The sequence below is a fragment of the Nycticebus coucang genome, chromosome 15 (assembly GCF_027406575.1).
Source record: "Nycticebus coucang isolate mNycCou1 chromosome 15, mNycCou1.pri, whole genome shotgun sequence".
In the NCBI taxonomy this organism is placed as follows: Eukaryota; Metazoa; Chordata; class Mammalia; order Primates; family Lorisidae; genus Nycticebus; species Nycticebus coucang.
Genome location: NC_069794.1, coordinates 65,059,740 through 65,082,666, shown reverse-complemented (window position 1 = coordinate 65,082,666; position 22,927 = coordinate 65,059,740). Strand labels below are relative to the sequence as shown.

At 36.9% G+C, this 22,927-nt stretch overlaps 2 protein-coding genes across 2 annotated transcripts in view; both read right to left on the bottom strand.

Annotated features, from left to right (window-relative positions):
* Window positions 1-22,927, bottom strand: part of LRRC63 (leucine rich repeat containing 63) — a 94,680-nt gene that overhangs the window by 33,707 nt on the left and 38,046 nt on the right. Inside the window, exons 5-6 of the mRNA XM_053563322.1 lie at window positions 14,423-14,521; window positions 117-253 (exon numbers count right to left, since the gene is read on the bottom strand). Of these exons, the coding sequence (XP_053419297.1) occupies window positions 117-253; window positions 14,423-14,521 (236 nt within the window). The remainder of the gene's footprint in view (window positions 1-116; window positions 254-14,422; window positions 14,522-22,927) is intronic.
* On the bottom strand, window positions 18,130-19,136 carry LOC128566862 (phosphatidylethanolamine-binding protein 1-like). Its single transcript, XM_053563965.1, has one exon. The coding sequence runs from the start codon at window positions 19,050-19,052 to the stop codon at window positions 18,489-18,491; it is 564 nt and encodes a 187-aa protein (XP_053419940.1). The 5' UTR covers window positions 19,053-19,136; the 3' UTR covers window positions 18,130-18,488.

The following is a 22,927-nucleotide window of genomic DNA, read 5'->3' as shown; positions in this document are numbered from 1 at the left end:
TTAGAATTACTAAATATTGCAAAAGCTGCTAGCTTCTTTCAAAAGGAAAATTGTTATTTTTCTAAATTGTAAACTTTCTATATTCTGTGTTTATAATCTCAGAGCATCAACCTTACCCAGGTGGAAGAACAGTAATCAAATTAAAGGACATCTCAAAAATTCTAAGGTACTTCAGCTGCTGAATTTCAGATGGAATTTCTTTGATAGGATTATTTCTCAGTTTCAGTACTTGTAAATTTTTAAGGCAGAATACCTGGGGAACAGAAAAGAAACAAACATGAATGAAACAATAAAGTATGCAAATCCCTATTTGTTACCTTTTACAAACTCTTTGAACTAATGTAACAGAATCAGTATGGTAATATTAATTGGCTATATCATATATCTCAATACCCTTGATCAATCTTCAAAATAAGTGACCAACATTACTATGTATGGTATGACAAAATAGTACAACTACTGTACTCTAACTCAAGAATGGATCTTTTCTAAGTGAGAAAGTTATCCTTCTAGATCAAACTCATGTTTTCATATGAAGCAATCATGGAAAGATGAGGAACTAAGGAGATAACTGCAGAACCAGAGACATAGCAGAATGGTCCTTTATGATCATTCTGAAGTGAAGTAAAGTGTCAGTTATCATAGTCAGATTGTTTCTGACATTATAGTAATTTAATGTGTACTGATTTTTCATATGAAATTTAAAAATACAATATACCATACAAATCTATAATCTTTGCTTAATCTATTTCTTGCTCTCTTTCTGATGAATCTTTTTTATTTTTTTATCATTTTTTATAATTAAATCACAGCTGTGTACATTAATGCGATTAATAACTGGTTTTACAGACTGTTGGCATTTTCTTAGTTATTGTGTTAACACATTTATATTCTACATTTACTAAGTTTCACATGTACCCTTGTAAGATGCACCACTGGTGTAATCCCACCAATCACCTTCCCTCCCCCATCCTCCCTCGTCCCCTATCCCATATTCTTAGGTTGTAACTGGGTTATAGCTTTCATGTGAAAGCCATGAATTAGTTTCACAGTAGGGCTGAGTACATTGGATACTTTTTCTTCCATTCTTGAGATAACTTTACTAAGAAGAATATGTTCCAGCTCCATCCATGTAAACATGAAAGAGGTAAAGTCTCCATCTTTCTTTAAGGCTGCATAATATTCCATGGTGTACATAAACCACAATTTGTTAATCCATTCGTGGATTGATGGGCACTTGGGTTTTTTCCATGACTTAGCAATTATGAATTGGGCTGCAATAAACATTCTGGTACAAATATCTTTCTTATAATGTGATTTTTGGTCTTCTGGATATATACCTAATAGAGGAATTATAGGATTGAGTGGCAGATCTATCTTAAATCTCTAAGTGTTCTCCAAACATCTTTCCAAAAGGAATGTATTAATTTGCATTCCCACCAGCAGTGTAGAAGAGTTACCTTTTCTACACATCCACGCCAACATCTCTGGTCTTGGGATTTTGTGATATGGGCTAATCTTACTGGAGTTAGATGATATCTCAAGGTAGTTTTGATTTGCATTTCTCTGATGATTAAAGATGATGAGCATTTTTTCATATGTCTGTAGGCCGCACGCCTGTCTTCTTCAGAGAAGTTTCTCTTCAAGTCCCTTGCCCAGCCTGCGATGGGATCACTTGTTCTTTTCTTGCTTATACATTTGAGTTCTCTGTGGATTCTGGTTATTAAACCTTTGCTGGAGACATAACCTGCAAATATCTTCTCCCATTCTGAGGGCTGTTTGCTTGCTTTACTTACTGTGTTCTTGGCTGTGCAGAAGCTTTTTAGTTTGATCAGGTCCCAGTAGTGTATTTTTGAAGCTGCTTCAATTGCCCGGGGGTTCCTCTTCATAAAATATTTGCCCAGATCGATTTCTTCAAGGGTTTTCCCTGCAGTCTCTTTTAGTATTTTTATAGTTTCATGTCTTAAGCTTAAATCTTTAATCCAGTGAGAGTCTATCTTAGTTAATGGTGAAAGGTGGTGCATGCCTGTAGTCCCAGCTACTTGGAAGGCTGAGACAGGAGGATCGCTTGAGTCCAGGAGTTCTGGGCTGTAGTGCACTATGCCGATTGGGTGTCCGCACTAAGTTTGGCATCAATATGGTGACCTCCTGGGAGTGGGGGGCCATCAGGTTGCCTAAGGAGAGGTGAACCAGCCCAGGTTGGAAGCAATTCTGATGAATCTTTATAAAGTCTTATATTAGCTCTGTTTTTTTTTTGAGACAGAGTCTCACTCTATCACCCTAGGTAGAGGGCTATGGCATCACAGCTCACAACAACTTCCAACTTCCAAGTAGCTGGGACTACAGGTGCCCACCACAATGCCCGGCTATTTTTTGTTGTGGTTTGGCTGGGGCCGAGTTTGAACCTGCCACCCTCAGTATATGGGGCCAGCACCCTACCCACTGAGCCACAGCCACTGCCCTATATTAGCTCTGTTTAACATTAAATTAAACATTTTAAATATCATAAAGATCCAAAATTGGTGGAGTAGAACATGCCCACTCTTCTAACCAAGAAGTGTGAGTCCTCTAAGTTTGTCTTTCTTTTCAAAATGTTTTTTGTTTTTGTCTTTGTAATCTTAGATTCTCATATGAATTTTAGGCTCAGCTTATCAAATTTTGCACCAAAAAGACAGCTGTAATTTCCACAGTGATTGCCATGAATCTGGAGATTAATTTGGGAGTATTGCCATCATATTAACTCTTCAGGTCCATGAACATGGGATGTCTTTCCACCTATGTATGTCTCCTTTAACTTCTTTCAAAAAATAGCTTGCTGGGGAGGCGGAGCAATATGGCAGCCGAGTAACAGCTTCCTTGCATCTGGGCACCGTGAGTCTGGGGAGATAGGACTCCAGGCATCTCTGCTGGTGGGAACTGCCTATCATCACTCCTATGAAGATACAGGGAGTCAGCGAGAGACTTCTGGACCCCAAGAGGAGGACTAAAACAGTGGAAAACCGGCAAGTGGTCGCATGTGTTCAATCCGTCTAAACCCGCCCACAATTGTAAGTTCAGTAGCAGCGAGACTGCCAACCAGAAAGGCCTTACCTGTGAACTGTTTTGATGTCCTTGGACTTGGCACTGAGTTGAACTGCCTTGGGGAAGGCCTGAGCGGGAGTGCGGAGAACTCTGGCCGTTGTCTAGGGCCCCAGTCTGAGCCGCTGAGCCAGACGGAGCTAATAGTGTTTGGCGGTGGGTCACACGGATCCATTGTCAGTGATCTGCCCCGGCAAGCTCCGCCCTCAGGGTCGCAGAGCTAGAAACGGGTGGGAGCTGGTAACCCGCAACCAAGTAGCCTAAGGGTGGGGTTTGAGCCGCCTTGCAGCCCTAACCCTCAGGGGCAAAGTGAGACCGGTTTTGGCACAGTGGGTAAGTGGATAGCCACTTCAGCAGCGATTCCAGCGAGAAAGCTGGGAAAGCTTCCGCTCAGCAAGTTTACAAGTTCAAAGTGCCTTTTAAGTAGGCTGAAGAGAGATTTAGGGTGTCTACGTGCTGGGGTTTGAGAAATCAGCAGCCTCCAGTCGTATCAGAACTGTGACTAACATCTCATACCCCAGAAGACCACGTGTTGCCCAGACAATATTCAATAACATATACAAACTGCTTTGTTTTTGTTGTGTATTTTTTTCTTTTTTTTTTGTTTGGTTGTTTCTTTTGTTTGTTTATTTTGACGTTGCTGATGTTCTTTTGTTTTTTTAATTTCAATCTTTTCCACACAGATCCCTTTTTCTTTCTCAATTTTCCTAGTTTAATTATAATTTCCCATTGCTGCCTTTTTTAATAACTTCAACTTCATTTTGGCTAGTGTTTCCAACGATATAATTTGGTTTTTCACCCAATTTTATCCCTGTAAAGTTTTCTGTTTGCTTCTTTTGGTTTGATTTATAGCATTTTTGTCTTTCCTCTCTACTTGGTGGAGGTGGGGTACTGTGTCTGATCAGGTTAGCAAAGAGCTGCTGACCTCAAGGGAACCACGCAACTGGGCACCCCCAGAAGGTAGGGTTTTTTAAGGTTGTGTCAAAGTACCCTACTGTATACCTATATTGCCCTGTCTCCCTCTTTCTGTGCCTCTCTTCTTTTTGTCAATATTCCTTATACCCACCCCCTCTCCTTTCTCTATCTTTCTTTTTTTCTTATCACTCGGTCCTCCTTTCTTTCATCCCCCCCTTTTTTTGCTCTTCAACCTTCTCACCCTTCTGGTCCTGTAACCCTTAGTCCACAGGCACAAGAACTTAAAGAGCAAGAGGAAGTGAAAGGAAAATTAGGGCAAGGAAACAGATAAAAGAAATCACCCATGAGGAAGAATCAGCAGAAAACTCCAGGCAACATGAAGAACCAGTCTAGAACAACCCCACCAAGGGACCATGAGGTAGCTACTGCAGATGATTCCACCAGTATAGAAATGTTAGGAATGACAGAAAGGGAATTTAGAATACACATGTTGAAAACAATGAAAGAAATGATGGAAACAATGAAGGAAATTGCTGATAAAGTGGAAAATAACCAAAAGGAAATCCAAAAACAGAATCAAATCAGAGATGAACGATATGAAGAATATAAAAAGGATATAGCGGACCTGAAGGAACTGAAACAGTCAATTAGGGAACTTAAAGATACAATGGAAAGTATCAGCAACAGGTTAGACCATGCAGAAGAAAGAATTTCAGAGGTAGAAGACAAAGTTCTTGAGATAACTCAGACAGTAAAAGAGGCAGAAAAGAAGAGAGAGAAAGCAGAACGTTCACTGTCAGAATTATGGGACTTTATGAAGCGTTCCAACATACGAGTTATAGGAATTCCAGAAGGGGAAGAAGAATGCCCCAGAGGAATGGAAGCCATACTAGAGAATATTATAAAAGAAAATTTCCCAAACATCACCAAAGAGTCTGACACACTGCTTTCAGAGGGATATTGGACCCCGGGTCGCCTCAACTCTAACCGAGCTTCTCCAAGACACATTGTGATAAACCTGTCCAAAGTCAAGACAAAAGAAAAGATTCTGCAAGCTGCCAGGAGTAAGCGCCAGTTGACCTACAGGGGCAAATCCATCAGAGTGACCGCAGACTTCTCTAATGAAACTTTCCAAGCAAGAAGACAATGGTCATCTACCTTTAATCTACTTAAACAGAACAATTTTCAGCCCAGAATTCTGTACCCTGCTAAGCTAAGCTTCAAAATTGACGGAGAAATCAAATCATTTACGGATATACAAACATTGAGGAAATTTGCCACAACAAGACCACCTCTACAGGAAATACTTCAACCTGTTCTGCACACTGACCACCACAATGGATCAGCAGCAAAGTAAGAACTCAGAAATCAAAGGACAGAACCTAACCTCCACACTGATGCAAAAGATAAAACTAAGCAATGGACTCTCACCAAATAAGACGAATAGAATACTACCACACTTATCAATTTTCTCAATAAATGTTAATGGCTTGAATTCCCCACTGAAGAGACATAGATTGGCTGACTGGATTAAAAAACACAAGCCATCCATTTGTTGTCTGCAAGAAACACACCTGGCTTCAAAAGACAAATTAAAGCTCCGAGTCAAGGGTTGGAAGACAATTTTTCAGGCAAATGGAATTCAGAAGAAAAGAGGAGTTGCAATCTTATTTTCAGATACATGTGGATTTAAAGCAACTAAAGTCAAAAAAGACAAAGATGGTCACTTTGTATTGGTCAAGGGAAAACTACAACAAGAAGACATTTCCATTCTAAATATTTATGCACCCAATTTAAATGCTCCCAGATTCTTGAAGCAGACCTTACTCAGTCTGAGCAATATGATATCTGATAATACCATCATAACAGGGGACTTTAACACTCCTCTTACAGAGCTGGACAGATCCTCTAAACAGAAATTAAACAAAGATGTAAGAGATTTAAATGAGACCCTAGAACATCTATGCTTGATAGACGCATATAGAACACTCCACCCCAAAGATAAAGAATATACATTCTTCTCATCACCCCATGGAACATTCTCCAAAATTGATCATATCCTGGGACACAAAACAAATATCAACAGAATCAGAAGAATTGAAATTTTACCTTGTATCTTTTCAGACCATAAGGCACTAAAGGTGGAACTCAACTCTAACAAAAATGCTCGACCCCACCCAAAGGCATGGAAAGTAAACAATCTTCTGTTGAATAACAGATGGGTGAAGGAAGAAATAAAACAGGAAATCATTAACTTCCTTGAGCATAACAACAATGAAGACACAAGCTACCAAAACCTGTGGGATACTGCAAAAGCAGTTTTGAGAGGAAAATTCATCGCTTTAGATGCCTACATTCGAAAAACAGAAAGAGAGCACATCAGCAATCTCACAAGAGATCTTATGGAATTGGAAAAAGAAGAACAATCTAAGCCTAAACTCAGTAGAAGAAAAGAAATATCCAAAATCAAATCAGAGATCAATGAAATTGAAAACAAAAGAATCATTCAGAAAATTAATGAAACAAGGAGTTGGTTTTTTGAAAAAATAAATAAAATAGATAAACCATTGGCCAGACTAACTAGAAATAGAAAAGTAAAATCTCTAATAACCTCAATCAGAAACGATAAAGGGGAAATAACAACTGATCCCACAGAGATACAAGAGATCATCTCTGAATACTACCAGAAACTCTATGCCCAGAAATTTGACAATGTGAAGGAAATGGATCAATATTTGGAATCACACCCTCTCCCTAGACTTAGCCAGGATGAAATAGACCTCCTGAACAGACCAATTTCAAGCTATGAGATCAAAGAAACAATAAAAAACTTCCAACTAAAAAATGCCCTGGTCCAGATGGCTTCACTCCAGAATTCCATCAAACCTTCAAGGAAGAGCTTATTCCTGTACTGCAGAAATTATTCCAAAAAACTGAGGAAGAAGGAATCTTCCCCAACACATTCTATGAAGCAAACATCACCCTGATACCAAAACCAGGAAAAGACCCAAACAAAAAGGAAAATTTCAGACCAATCTCACTCATGAATATAGATGCAAAAATTCTCAACAAAATCCTAGCCAATAGATTACAGCTTATCATCAAAAAAGTCATTCATCATGATCAAGTAGGCTTCATCCCAGGGATGCAAGGCTGGTTTAACATACGCAAGTCCATAAACGTTATCCACCATATTAACAGAGGCAAAAATAAAGATCACATGATCCTCTCAATAGATGCAGAAAAAGCATTTGAGAAAATCCAGCATCCTTTTCTAATTAGAACACTGAAGAGTATAAGCATAGGTGGCACATTTCTAAAACTGATTGAAGCTATCTATGACAAACCCACAGCCAATATTTTACTGAATGGAGTAAAACTGAAAGCTTTTCCTCTTAGAACTGGAACCAGACAAGGTTGTCCTCTGTCACCTTTACTATTCAACATAGTGCTGGAAGTTCTAGTCAATACAATTAGGCAAGACAAGGAAATAAAGGGAATCCAAATGGGAGCAGAGGAGGTCAAACTCTCCCTCTTTGCTGATGACATGATCTTATACTTAGAGAACCCCAAAGACTCAACCACAAGACTCCTAGAAGTCATCAAAAAATACAGTAATGTTTCAGGATATAAAATCAATGTCCACAAGTCAGTAGCCTTTGTATACACCAATAACAGTCAAGATGAGAAGCTAATTAAGGACACAACTCCCTTCACCATAGTTTCAAAGAAAATGAAATACCTAGGAATATACCTAACGAAGGAGGTGAAGGACCTCTATAAAGAAAACTATGAACTCCTCAGAAAGGAAATAGCAGAGGATATTAACAAATGGAAGAACATACCATGCTCATGGATGGGAAGAATCAACATTGTTAAAATGTCTATACTTCCCAAAGCTATCTACCTATTCAATGCCATTCCTATCAAAGTACCTACATCGTACTTTCAAGATTTGGAAAAAATGATTCTGCGTTTTGTATGGAACCGGAAAAATCCCCGTATAGCTAAGGCAGTTCTTAGTAACAAAAATAAAGCTGGGGGCGTCAGCATACCAGATTTTAGTCTGTACTACAAAGCCATAGTGGTCAAGACAGCATGGTACTGGCACAAAAACAGAGACATAGACACTTGGAATCGAATTGAACACCAAGAAATGAAACTAACATCTTACAACCACCTAATCTTTGATAAACCAAACAAGAACTTACCTTGGGGGAAAGACTCCCTATTCAATAAATGGTGTTGGGAGAACTGGATGTCTACATGTAAAAGACTGAAACTGGACCCACACCTTTCCCCACTCACAAAAATTGATTCAAGATGGATAAAGGACTTAAATTTAAGGCATGAAACAATAAAAATCCTCAAAGAAAGCATAGGCAAAACACTGGAAGATATTGGCCTGGGGGAAGACTTCATGAAGAAGACTGCCATGGCAATTGCAACAACAACAAAAATAAACAAATGGGACTTAATTAAACTGAAAAGCTTCTGTACAGCTAAGGACACAGTAACCAAAGCAAAGAGACAACCTACACAATGGGAAAGGATATTTGCATATTTTCAATCAGACAAAAGCTTGATAACCAGGATCTATAGAGAACTCAAATTAATCCACATGAAAAAAGCCAACAATCCCTTATATCAATGGGCAAGAGACATGAATAGAACTTTCTCTAAAGATGACAGACGAATGGCTAACAAACACATGAAAAAATGTTCATCATCTCTATATATTAGAGAAATGCAAATCAAAACAACCCTGAGATATCATCTAACCCCAGTGAGAATGGCCCACATCACAAAATCTCAAAACTGCAGATGCTGGCGTGGATGTGGAGAGAAGGGAACACTTTTACACTGCTGGTGGGACTGCAAACTAGTACAACCTTTCTGGAAGGAAGTATGGAGAAACCTCAAAGCACTCAACCTAGACCTCCCATTCGATCCTGCAATCCCATTACCGGGCATCTACCCAGAAGGAAAAAAATCCTTTTATCATAAGGACACTTGTACTAGACTGTTTATTGCAGCTAAATTTACCATTGCCAAAATGTGGAAACAGCCTAAATGCCCACCAACCCAGGAATGGATTAACAAGCTGTGGTATATGTATACCATGGAATACTATTCAGCTATTAAAAAAAATGGAGACTTTACATCCTTCGTATTAACCTGGATGGAAGTGGAAGACATTATTCTTAGTAAAGCATCACAAGAATGGAGAAGCATGAATCCTATGTACTCAATCTTGATATGAGGACAATTAATGACAATTAAGTTTATGGGGGGGGAAGCAGAAAGAGGGATGGAGGGAGGAGGGTGGGGCCTTAGTGTGTGTCACACTTTATGGGGGCAAGACATGATTGCAAGAGGGACTTTACCTAACAATTGCAATCAGTGTAACTGGCTTATTGTACCCTCAATGAATCCCCAACAATAAAAAAAAAAAAAAAAATAGCTTGCTGTTTTCACAGTGCACATTTTCATTTTTGCTAAACTTATTCCTAAATATTTTCTTCATTTTAATGCTACTATAAATAGAATTCTGTTTCTAATTTTATTATCAGGATTGTTCATTGCTAGTACATAGAAATACAATTGGTGTCTGTTTATTGAGCTTGTATACCACAAACTTGCAGAATTCAATCATTAGCTCTAATAGTTTTTTGTTAGTGGAATTCTCACATTTTTATATACAAGACCATGTCACATGCAACTAGAGATGGTTTTACTTCTTTCTTTTTAACTTGGATGCCTTTTATTTCTAGACTAATTGCCTGGGATAAAAACTACTGTGCAACATTGAATAGAGGTGGCAAGAGTAGACATGCTTGTCTTGCTTCTGATCTTAAGAGGAAAAGTTTCAGTCTTTCACCATTAACTATGATATTAGCTGTGGGATTTCTGTTGATGCCCTTTATGAGAATGAGGGAGTCCCCTTCTATTCCTAGGTGTTGAGTGTTTTCGTTATGTTTTCTTCAGTTCTTTCAGTTTTTTCTCAAAAATGGATTTTTCTATGTCTATGGAGATAATAAAAAGTTTCCCCGTTTTCTCTCTCTCTCTATATATATATGTATATATATATATATGGTGTATTACACTGATTAATCTTTGTATGTTGAAAGAACCTTGCATTCCTTAGATAAATTAATTTGATCGTGGTGTAAAATCTTATTTATATATGTTGCTGAATTTGGTTCGGTAGCATTTTGTTGAGGATTTTGCATCTGTATATATTTATAAGAAATATTGTCCTGTAGTTATTTTTCTTATCACATTTCTGGTCTAATTGACCTGGGAAGTGTTCCCCCCACTTCTATTTTTTGGGAAGAGTTTGTAAAGGATTAGTTTCACTTTTCTGTAGATGTTTGGTAGAATTTATTCATTAAGCCATCTAGTCCTGGAATTTTTGTTTGTGGGAAGTTTTAAAATTATTCTTGAATCTCTTTACTTGTTAAAATAAATGAAGTATATTTCCTGTTTTGAGTCCATTCTTGTGTCTTTCTAGGAATATGTTCATTCATCTAAGTTATTTAATTGGTTAGTATATAGCTATTCATAGTATTCTCTTAAAATCTTTTTTATTTCTGTAATGATGTTTCCTCTTTCATTCTTGATTTTAGAAACTTAAGTCTTTTGCCCTTTTTTCTTGGTCAGTCTATGTAATGTTTGTCAATTTTATTAATTTTTTCAAAGTAATAATGTTTTATTTCATTGATTTTCTTTTTCTAACAGTTAATAACACACCTTTTGGGAAATTATGCACTTGGTTGACTTGACCTTTAAGCAGACAATGTTGTAAAAATTAATGGCTTTTAAACTATTTATTATAAATTCTAATTCTGATCTCTTTCCAGTGCTGCACACTCCTGTGGTTTTGTTGATTTTCTGCATTGTTTTTCTGTTTCCTTAATTTCTGTACTCATTTTTATTACCTCTTTCCTCATTGTTTCTTTAGGTTTAGTTTGCTCTTTTTTTATCTAGTGGCTTAAGATAAAATATTAGTTTATTGAGGTTTATAAAAAATATTTAGAAGGCTGGGCATGGTGGTTCACACCTGTTATCCTAGCATTCTGGGAGGCTAAGGTGGGTTGATTGCTTGACCTCAGGAGTTTGAGACCAGCCTGAGCCAGAGCAAGACCCCATCTCTAAAAATAGACAGGTGTTGTGGTGGGTGCCTGTAGTCTCAGCTACTTGGGAAGCTGAGGCAAGAGAATCACTTGAGCCCACGAGTATGAGCTTGTTGTGAGCTATGATGCCATGCATTCTACTAGGGCAAAGAGTAAAACTCTGTCTCAAAAATAAATAAATAAATAAATAAAAGTAATAAATATATAGGTATTTGCAGCTATTAATTTCCCTCCAAAGACTTCTGTGAATACATCTCAAAAATTCTGGTATGTTGTATTTTCATTTTCATTCATTTCCAATAATTTTCTTATTTCCCTTTTGTTTTCTTCTTTAACTCACTGGTTATTTACAGCAAGTTGCATGATTTTCACATATTTGTGTATGTCCATTTTTTATTTCTAATTTAATTGCATTGCAACCAAAAATAGACTTGTATGATTTTCAATCCTTTTAAATTTATTGAGACTGGTTTTGTAGCCTAACATGCTATGTATCTTAGAAAATGTACTATGTAAATTTTAGAATTGTGTGTTCTGCTGCCATTAGCTTGAATATATCACAGATGTCTATTAGGTCTAATTGGTTTATAGTATTGTTCAAGTTTCCTATTGCCATGTGGTTCTTCTGCTTATTTGTTCTACACATTACTGAAAGTGGGATACTGAAGCATACAACAACTATTAGTGTTGATTTTTTTTATTTGTTTCTTCAATTCCTTCAGTTTTTGCTTCCTATACTTTGGGGCTCTTTTGTTAAGTACACATATATTTATAATGTATGTCATCCTGACAGATTGACAAATGTCTCTCTTTATCTCTATTAACATTTCTGTTTTAAAAATTTGTCTTATATTAGTACAGTCTCTCCAGCTTTCTTATGGTAGCTATTTGCATGATATATATTTTCTTACGCTTTTGCTTTCAATCTCTTTGTATCTTTCAATCTTTAGTGTGCTTCCTATAGACAGTGTATCATTGGACCTTCTTTTTTAAATCCAATCTAACAATCTATCTTTTTATTGGATTGCTTGATATAGTCACACTTAATGTTTAATACATGTTATTTCTGTAAGGTCTGTAGTGATGTTTCCTCTTTTATTCTTTGGCTTTATCATTATGATTATTATTATTGTTATTGTTGTTGTTGTTGGCGTTTTTTGCAGTTTTTGGCCAGGGCTGGGTTTGAACCTACCACCTCCGGCATATGGGGCCAGTGCCCTTCTCCTTTGAGCCACAGGCGCTGCCCTCCTCTTTTATTCTTGATTTTAGTAACCAGAGTCTTTTGTCTTTTGGCATGATTGAATTGACATCTCCCATTTTACTTTTAGTTTTCTATATGTCTTGTATTCCTCCTTTACTGCCTTCTTTTGCAACAAATGAATATTTTTCTAGGATGACATTTTAATTATTTTAATATTTTTTAAAGTATATTTTCTTATTTTTTTAGTGATTACTTTAGGGGTTATCGTAGGGGTTTCATACAGAATCTATTTCATATTTATACTAACTTACTTCCAATGAGTTATGAAAATTTTCCTCCTATATACTCTATTCCCAGTTTCCTTTTTGTGCTATAATTGTTATACATATTACATACCCAACAATACATTATTATAATTTTATTGTATATTACTTTTTGCCTTTTAAAAAACCTGAAATAAGAAAGGAGACCAAGTATATGTTTATAAGGTTTGTTATTTAACATTTCTGCTTTTACCATCACTTATTTTAAGCTCTTTTAGTGAACTCTTGTGTTTTGTCTGATTCCAACCATCTTGAATTTTCCCTGAAGCCTGTGATAATTCCAATCACTCAACTTACCCAAGTCCTCAGTTTTCTATTCATTGCCTTTACCCCAGGCTAAAAACTGTGCATAATTAGCCTAAATCCAGTATAGCTCTTCTAAGCCTGGATATTATCATCTTCATTGGAATATTTTATCCATAGCTATATAACACAGATATGCATATTAATGACAAGTTCTATTGATTTCTGCCACTTTAAAAATGAGCACTTTGTATCTAACATCTGAATATCTCCCTTGTATTTATACATTATTTTTTAGTGAGTTAAGTCTTCAAGAGATACACAAGCTTTATCTGTGTCAGTTTAAGAAAGTTTAAACTGATGTGACAAATTAAAATCCCTGTATTCCCTAGGAATTTGTGTCAATTTGTCCTCATGAAATTAATAAACTGGTATTATGTATTAGAAAAGAAAAAGCAACTATTCCTAGTTTAAAAAATATATAATGTTATAGAAAAAAATATGAAAATGTATGTTTTTAGTACTATATGTTTGAAATAAGAAGATAAATTTGCTAAAAATTTACTAATTCCATGTCTAATTATCTTTGATAACTTAATAAACATTTTATTAAGCAAAATATCCTACATTAATTTATGGTAATTAAAACTTGCTACAACATTCCCTGGTCACTAACTCTGTTTCTAAAGCTTATAATTAGCACATGGATAAAGTTTATTTTAGGTTTTTATTCAGAATTAAAAGAATAAATAAGTTATTTAATATATACTGTACTATTAGGAAAACATAAGTGAGAGCCTGACTATAACACAGGCTTTGAGGATTCTATCATGGGCCTCCCTAATAAAGGTATACTGTACTTTTCGTACTTCTGAAAATAAGACTTTTAAAAATAAAATGCCAGGCACGGTGGCTCACGCCTGTAATCCCAGCACTGTGGGAGGCTGAGGAGGGAGAATCGCTTGAGCTCAGGAGTTCGAGACTCGCCTGAGCGACAGTGAGACCCCGACTCGTGAAAAAAATGGAAAAACCCAGCCGGGCGCCGCGGCGAGCGCCTGTAATCCCAGCGGCTTCCGGAGGCTGAGGCAGCGGGGTGCCCGCAGCCCGAGTCTGAGGTTGTGGTGCGCTACCACGCCCGCTGCACTCTGCTCAGGGGCATAGGGTGGAACCCTGTCTCAACAACAACAACAAAAAAAATACAATCCAAAATTTATTTTCAGTATTTGATAGTGACTTCAGGGTATTGTAAAATGTCTCCTTTTTACTATAATTACTATTTACAATAATAAATTATATCTACGTGCATCTTAAAATGGGTACAGGTGAAACTTACTAAATGCAGAATACAAATGTCTTCATACAATAACTAAGAAAGTGCCATGAAGGCTACGTTAAACAGTTTGATGAAAATATTTCAGATTGTATATGAAACCAGCACATTGTACCCCTTGACTGCACTAATGTACACAGCTATGATTTAATAATAAAAAAATTATATCTATATATAATAAAAAATATAAACTTACTTCTGTGGGAAAGTAACGAATATCATTAAATGATAAATTGAGATATATCAATTGGAAAGCCAAAGGTGTTAAATCTGGACAATTCAAGATGAAAAAGCCCTAAAAGAAAAGAGATGGGAGATAAGATGTTAATTGACAATGCACAGAATACTTTATGTAAGAGTAAAACAAAATGAGCACATAATCTGAGTGATGGTGTTTGACACAATACACTAAAAAACCTACACTCACCTTCCATTCATTTTTAGCTTGTCGTAATAGTAATTTCGTAAGTATGTACAAGATATAAACACAAAATAAAAACACCTCTATGTACTTCTGTATGTGATAAGTATAGCATTATATATGTAACAACATTATTTCAATCAATAACAAGCAGTTGTTGGTTGCTGGCTACATGCTGAAGTATAAGTAGTGGAATCCATTTTATATTTAATGAGCTCGTTTATCCCCTTTTAGTTTCTATTTCTATTTCCCTGTTATCTATGTATTAATCTAACATCCACATAAAACTCCTTGTTAAATATGCCAATTTTTGATGGAGAAAATATGGATGTTATGTCTTGCTGTGGACTGAATGTTTGTGTTCCCCTTCAAATTCATATGTTGAAGCTCTGATTCCCAGTATTACAGTCTTTGAAGGTGGGACCTTTGGGAAGTAATTAGGTTTAAATGACGTCATTAGGGATCCCTGGATGGGTTCAATGCCCTCATAAGAAGAGAGGACCAGAGATTTTTCTGTCTCTGCCACATGAAGACACAAGAAGGTAGCCATCTGTAAGAAGGCCCTCACCGGATGTATAGCACCTTGATCTTGGACTTCTCTGCCTCCAGAACTGTGATAAGTAACTGTTGTTTGTTATTAAAGTCTCTTTCCATGGTATTTTGTTACAGCAACTGACTAAGTTATGTCTGGTGTCTTCCCCACAGCACCCAAAGAGGTAGGGAACCTGTGGCCTTTAAGGTGAAATGTGGCCTTCTGGGTCCATAAGTGCAGCATTTTGACTGAATCCAAACTCTGCAGTACATATCCTTTTATTAAAAGGGGTACAGCAGAGAAAATAAAGCTTTTCTTGCCTCTTTTGGGAGTTTTTTAAAAAGAAGAATCTTAAAACCAGAAGGCCACAGGTTCCCCACCCCTGGGCAAGGAATCATGCTGTGGCATATACTATATAAAAATAAAAAAGAGTCATTACTAGCGAAACTTGGAATTGGCAGCATTGGATTCAAGACTAACTTAGTAAAAGTATTAATATATATCAATGTCTACTCTTCTCTCTCTCTATATAGAACTAGTTGTACACTAAGTTAGGTAGCTGAAATGTGTCACAAGCTCTAATTATTCTACTTAGTGTGCTCAGACTACCTTCTTTGTGTAAATGTAAAATTACTGGCTTTACATTTCCTCCTGCCAGGGAAGTCCTCCCCCTTCTCCCATCCATTCCCTGAATTATTGTCTCACTTCACTCAGCCGCCTGCTTCTCGTCAGCCATTTGCTGACAGTCATCCAACTGGAACCTGCGGTCTCCCTGGCCAATCTATCATAAATGGCTGCATCTCAAATCAGAGCCCGTTCTATGGCTCACCAGAAGCCCAAGATCAGGGTGCTGGTAGATTTGGTTCCTCTACTTGTTTTATTTTTCTAAATAGCTTTTATGTATATACATTTATACATAAATATATGTATGTATATATCAAATAGACATTTTGCCTGTTTTGCTCACTGACACATAGTGAGATACACAGTTTAGCATTTGTCCATAGAGGGTTCTTAATAAATATGGAGCGAATGAGTGGATAACCAAGATTTTCAGGTTGTCTTATGGATTCCAAGGACCTTCACCATGGATATAAACTGAGACCTGCCAACCAGAGGTCACCTGGATCTCTCTCTTCTGATCCCATCATAAAAGTTGTTTGTTGTGGTTATCATGGAAGGAATATGAAGAGCTAAATAGCACAAAGAATGTGGAGATTTTCTCAGTCTCTTGAATTATGTTAACAACTATTAAGCAGTTATGTACTGAGCCCATAGTATATTAATTACTACATTTATTTTGTGTAAAGCATTATTCAAAAACCTGTTCATTTAATAAGTCTCTGAGATATATTAGGATTTAGGACTTTTGTTTATTTTATATCACCCACACAGAGCTGAGAATTCTATTCTGAAGCCAAATATTTCTTTTATTGGCTGGGGAAATAATTATTTTTCTTGATTTGATGCAAGTCTTTTGATTTTATTTTAAAGATGCATTATAAAACTATTTTCTTTTTGTGAAGGTTAAGTCTTCAACAAAAACCTTTGAGATTAACACGTTTCTTTCTGCATTGGTATTGATAAGGACTAGTTCACATATCCACTTGTTAAATGCAAATATATTCTTGTTTTCTTAAAGATGCATCATAAGCTGTTTTCTATAAGTAAATGGAAGGAAGTACTTGGCAGAGAAACACCTTGATAAGCAAAAGTTCAGAATATGTTATTATAACATCACGTTTCTTTCTACATTTATCCATATTACATGGGTTTACATAGCTATCTGGCTTTAAAAGGGAAATGTAAGCATGCTTTAATGATGTATCATAAGCTGTTCTCCTTTAGTGAAAGGAAAAGTTTAACAGAAACATTTTGATAAACAAATTTCGAGAATATGGATTTTTTTTAATTTTGTATAAGTTTAAAGGGTACAATGACATTTTGTCACATAGATATATTTAGTGGTGAAGTCTGGGCTTTTAGTGTAAACCCACTCAGAGAGTGTACTTTGAACCAGGTAAGTAATTTCTCATCCCTCTTTTCCTCCCACCCTTCTGAGTCTCCAATGACTATTGTTTCACACTCTATGTCCATGTGTACACATTATTTAGCTCCCACTTATAAATATGAACATGTGGGATTTGATTTTCTACTTCAGAGTTGTTTCACTTAAAATAATGGCCTCCAGTTCCATTCATGTTGCTTCAAAAAACAGGGTTTCATTTGTTTTGTGGCTGAATAATATTCCATTGTATATCAAATTAAAAAAAATTATAATATATTCCACATTTTCTTCATCCTATCATCTTTTGATGGAATCTAGGGTTGATTTCATATTTTTGCAATTATGAATAGCACTACAATAAACATACAAGTTCAGTATTTTTTTGATGTAACAATTTCTTTTTCTTTGGGTAGATACCCAGTAGAGGTATTGCTAGTCGGAATGGTAGTTCTGTTCTTAGTTCTGCAAGAAATCATCATATTGTTTTCCATAGAGGTTGTACTAATTTACATTACTACCAACAATTATTTTTTTGATTCAAGGTTTTTATTTTTATTCAACTATAAGCAAAGAGCAGAATTAACAAAACACTCAGCAACTCCAAACTGACTTTTCTCACCTAGTGAAGACTGAAAAATTTAACAGACACAGATTTAAGGATTCCTGATAAACTGTCAGCTGGCATTGCCGCATGTCTGGACAGCCATGTCTCCACAGCAGCAAAGCCACTTTCCCTACAGATTCTTCCAGGATGGCTCTTTAAGGGGCCAGAGCTGGACCCCGACGCCTATTAAACCATCTGAGATATGCTGTGTTGGGGATGAGCCTCAATGCCAGCTTCTGGTTGTCTTGGTGAGACAGCACTGTGATGAGTCTCAGAAGACGCTGTCACACACAATTCTGGACTCAGGATCACAAACGCGGAGGCAACCAATACCCTCGCCTGCCTTTTTTTAACCTCTCTTAAAGATTCTTTGATGCTTTGCTCTATTACCATAGACAATGGGTCTTTTTACAGGATTTTTTTCTTCTTTAAATTCTGGCTTTCTGTTCTTGTATTAATTTGATGACCCCTTCATAGTACCAAAATGAAACTCAAATTTTATCAAAACACAAACTGGGGTGTGTGACTATCTAAAATGATAAGAACAGGCAGTAGAAAGTCACCCTAGAACACTCTCTGCTCAGATCTCACCTGTTTTGTGTGCAGGGGAACGGGAAAGAAGGGAAACCTACATGCAACACAGAACTGGAGAACACTACTTGGGGCCTATGGGGCAGTTCATGCTCCAAGCTTTGCCCTACTTCCCAGACAGCTGCTCGTACAGTTTGGGCACATAGTCATCCCACTCAGCCTGGTAACATGTGCCAGCCACTGGAGCCCCAAGATGGTACTTTTTACGGAATGACACCACCTTGAATTTGCCACGGTGGTCTCCAGATCGGTTGCTGAGAACAGGCTCATCACACTTCAGTGGCTTGTCCTGCTCATAAGCCAGCCAGACATAGCAGTGGAGGCCTGTGCCCTTGGGAGGCCCTGAGCCCACATAATCAGAGAGGACTGTGCCACTGCTGATGTCATTGCCCTTCATGTTGATCACCAGAAAATGGTGCCATTCCCTGTATTTGGGATCCTTCCTGCTGGGCGCATCCAGGTCTGTTAGGACTAAGGTGTAGAGTTTCCTTGGATCAAGACCATCCCAGGTAATGCTGGTGGGTCTATTCTTAACCTGAGTGGGTGTCAGCACTTTGCCCAGCTCGTCCACCACCGCCCCAAAGTAGGCGACCTGCATTGGGTGCTGAGGTCGCTCGTCCACTTCCTGCAGGCTCAAGGGCCCGGACCACTTGCTGATGTCCACCGGCATGGCGCGGCTGAGCGGGGCGTGCAGCCAAGAGTGTGGCAGTAAGCCAGGCCAGGGCAGCAGCGGCAGCAGCAGCCCTGGCGTCCACCAGCGTTCCGCAAACAGGCTGGAGCAGAAGCAAGCAGGGCGACCATGCCCATACCAACAATTTTTAAGTGTCCCCTTTTTTTCACATCCTTCTCAACATCTGTTAGTTTCTAACTTTTAGCCACTCTGATTGGTGTGAGATGCTATCTAATTGTGGTTCTAATTTGCATTAAATGAAATGGTGATGACTAGTGATGTTCAGCGTTTTTCATATGCTACTTTACCCTTTGCCCATTTTTTAATGAGGTTGTTTTTTGTGGTTGATTTGTTTGATGCCCTTGTAAATTGAGGATATCAGTCCCCTATCAATGCATAGTTTGCAAATATTTTCTCCCATTCTGCAGACTATTTCATTTTCTGTGCAGAAGCTTTTTTAGTTTAATTAAGTACCATTTGTCTATGTTTATTTATTTATTTATTTATTTATTTTGTAGAGACAGAGTCTCACTTTATGGCCCTCGGTAGAGTGGCGTGGCATCACACAGCTCACAGCAACCTCCAACTCCCGGGCTTAAGCGATTCTCTTGCCTCAGCCTCCCGAGTAGCTGGGACTACAGGCGCCCGCCACAACACCCAGCTATTTTTTTGGTTGCAGTTCAGCGGGGGCCGGGTTTGAACCCGCCACCCTCGGTATATGGGGCTGGCGCCTTACCGACTGAGCCACAGGCACCACCCTGTCTATGTTTATTTTGAGGTTTTAGTCATGAGTTCTTTGCCTAGACCATTGTCCAGAAAAATTGTTCCTAGATTTTCTTCTAGCACTTTAATAGTTTCAGGTCTGACATTTACATCGTTGATCCACCTTGAGTTGACTTTTGTATATGGTGAGAGACAGGGAGTCAGTTTCATTTTTTAGTATGTGGCAAATCAATTTTCCCAGCACCATTTATTGCAAAGGGTGTTCTTTACCCAGTGTTACCTTTTTGTTCACTTTGTAAAAGATCAGTTGGCTGTAGATATATGGCTTTATTTCCAGGTTGTCAATTCTGTTCCATTGATCTATGTGACTATTTTTATACCAGTCCCATGCTGTTTGCTAATATAGCCTTGCAGTATATTTTGAGGTCAGGTTATGTGATGCTTCCAGGTATTTTTTTTTTTTGGTTAGGATTGCTCTGCTTATTCACGCTCTTTTTTGATTCCACATGAATTGTAGGATTTTTTTTTTCTGATTCTGTGCAAAAATGGCATTGATATTTTGATAAAAATTGCATTGAATATGTGGATTACTTTTCACAGTATAGCCATTTTAACATTATTCATTATTCACAGCCAAATTATACAAAGCATACAAAGAAGAACGGGTACCAAGCCTCCTAAAACTGTACCAAAAAAGATTGAGGAGGAAGGAATCCTCCCTAATTCATTTTATGTAGCCCCTATCACTTTGATACCAAAGCCAAACAAGGACACAATATCAACAACAAAAAGAACACTATAGACCAATACCCTGATGAACATAGATACAAAAATCCTCACCAAAATACTTGTAAAAGAAATCCAACAGCACATCAAAAAGATAATACACCATGATCATGTGAATTTTATTCCAAGGATACAAGAATGGTTCAACATATGTAAATCAATAAGTATGATTTATCATATAAATAGAATTAAGAACAAAAACCATATGATCATCTCAATAAATGCAGAAAAAGCATTTGAAACAATTTAACATCCCTTCTTGATAAAAAGTCATCAAAAAACTAGGCATAAAAGGAACATACCTTGTGAAAGCCATACATGACAAAGTCACACCCAGCATTATGCTGAATGGAGAAAAGTTGAAAGCAATCCTCAGAACATCTAGAACAAGACAAGGGTGTCCATTTTTACCATTCTTATTCAACGTAGTACTAGAAGTCCTACCCAGAGCAATCAGGCAAGAGATAGAAGTAAAAAGTGTAAGGCTTTGTGATGTGGGCCATTCTCACTGGGGTTAGGTGATATCTCAGGGTAGTTTTGATTTGCATTTCTCTGATAATTAGAGACCATCAGCATTTTTTCATATATTTATTAGTCATTCATCTGTCTTCTTTAGAGAAGGTTCTATTCATCTCTCTTGCCCATTGATATAAGGGATTGTTGGCTCTTTTTATCTTGCTTAATTTGAGTTCTCTCCAGATCCTAGTTATTATACTCTTGTCTGACTTATAATATACAAATATCTTTTCCCATTATAATGGTTGTCTGTTTGCTTTGGTTGTTGTCTCCTTATCTGTACAGAAGCCATTCAGTTTAATTAAATCCCATTTGTTCATTTTTGTTGTTGTTCAATTGCCATTGGTGTCTTCTTCATAAAGTTTTTCCCCAGGCCAATACCTTCAAGTGTTTTTCCCACACTGTCTTTGAAAAGAACAATCCAATTAATCACTGGGCAAGAGAAATGAATAGAAGTTTTTGAGAAGAAAGATAAATAGCCAATAGACACATTAAAAAAATGCTGATTCCTAGTCATCAGAGAAATGCAAATCAAAACCGCCTTGAAATATCACCTAACCCCAGTTAGAACAGCCCACATCACAGAGTTACAAAGCTGCAGGTGCTTGCATGGGTGTGGAGAGAAGGGAACACTTACACAATGTTAGTGGAATTGCAAACTAGTACAGTCTTTTTGGTAAAAAGTATGGAGAATCCTTAAAGAGGTAAAAGTAGAGTTTTCATTTGATTCTGCAATCCCGTCACCAGGTATCTACCTGGTACTTCAATCTTCTAAAATTTACTGAGACATGTTTTCTTGTCCAACATATGTTCTATCTTGAAATTATTCAATGTGCATGTAAGAAGGAATATGTATTCTGTAGTTAGTCCTTCACCATATAGCTGTGGATCTTCCTAAATGCCCTTCAAAAAGGGTAAGTAACCTTCTATTGCTAGCTTGCTGAGTGTTTTTTCTTGTGAATAGTGTTGAATTTTGTCAAATGTCTTTTCCACAACAATGAGATGATTGTGTTTTTTCTTCATTTATTGATGTATTACATTTATTAATTTTCTTATGTTGAACTATGTTTTCATTCTAAGAATAAATCCTGCTTAGTTATCATGTATAAACATAATAAATAATTTTTTTAAATTCTAAACGATTTTTAAAAATTCAGCTTGCCAGTATTTTCTGAGGATTTTGTTCATCTATATTCATAATGACTTGATCTGCAGTTTTCTTGAGGTAATTTTGTCATGCTTTGGTATCTGAGTCATACTAATGACATAAAATATTTTAGAAAGTGTTCCCTCCTCTTTCATTTTCTGAAAGAGCCTGAGAAGTATTAGTGTTAATCTTTATCTAAATGTTTACCAGAATTCACCATTAAAACAGAGGATAGAGAGAATCAATGAAAACAAAAATAAGTATTTTGGAAAGATCAACGAAATCAAATCTTTAGCTAACCTAAGAAAAAAGAGAATATGCAAATAACTAATATCATGTAAAAATAGAGACATTACAACTAGCCTATCAAAAATAAAAGAGGTCAAAACAGAATACTGTAAACAATTTCATGCCATGAATTATATGACCCTGATAGAATGGAAAAAAATCTAGAAAATACAAATTACCAAAACTGACTCAAGAAAAATAGAAATCTGAGCAGTCTTTTGAACAAGTAATACAATTAAATTATAACCCAAAACTTTCTAACGAAGTAAAATATAGAAATAGTTGGCTTCCAGAGTGAAGGAAGCCAACTCTGTTTCATTTGCCTCTGCTCTAATCTTTATTATTTTTTTCCTTCTGCTAGCTTTGGGTTTAATTTGCTCTTTTTATTCAAGTTCCTGAAGGTGTAAAGTTAGTT

What these genes read in the sequence shown, in the direction of transcription:
- LOC128566862 (XM_053563965.1), bottom strand. Translation starts at nt 19,052, where the DNA reads ATGCCGGTGGACATCAGCAAGTGGTCCGGGCCCTTGAGCCTGCAGGAA.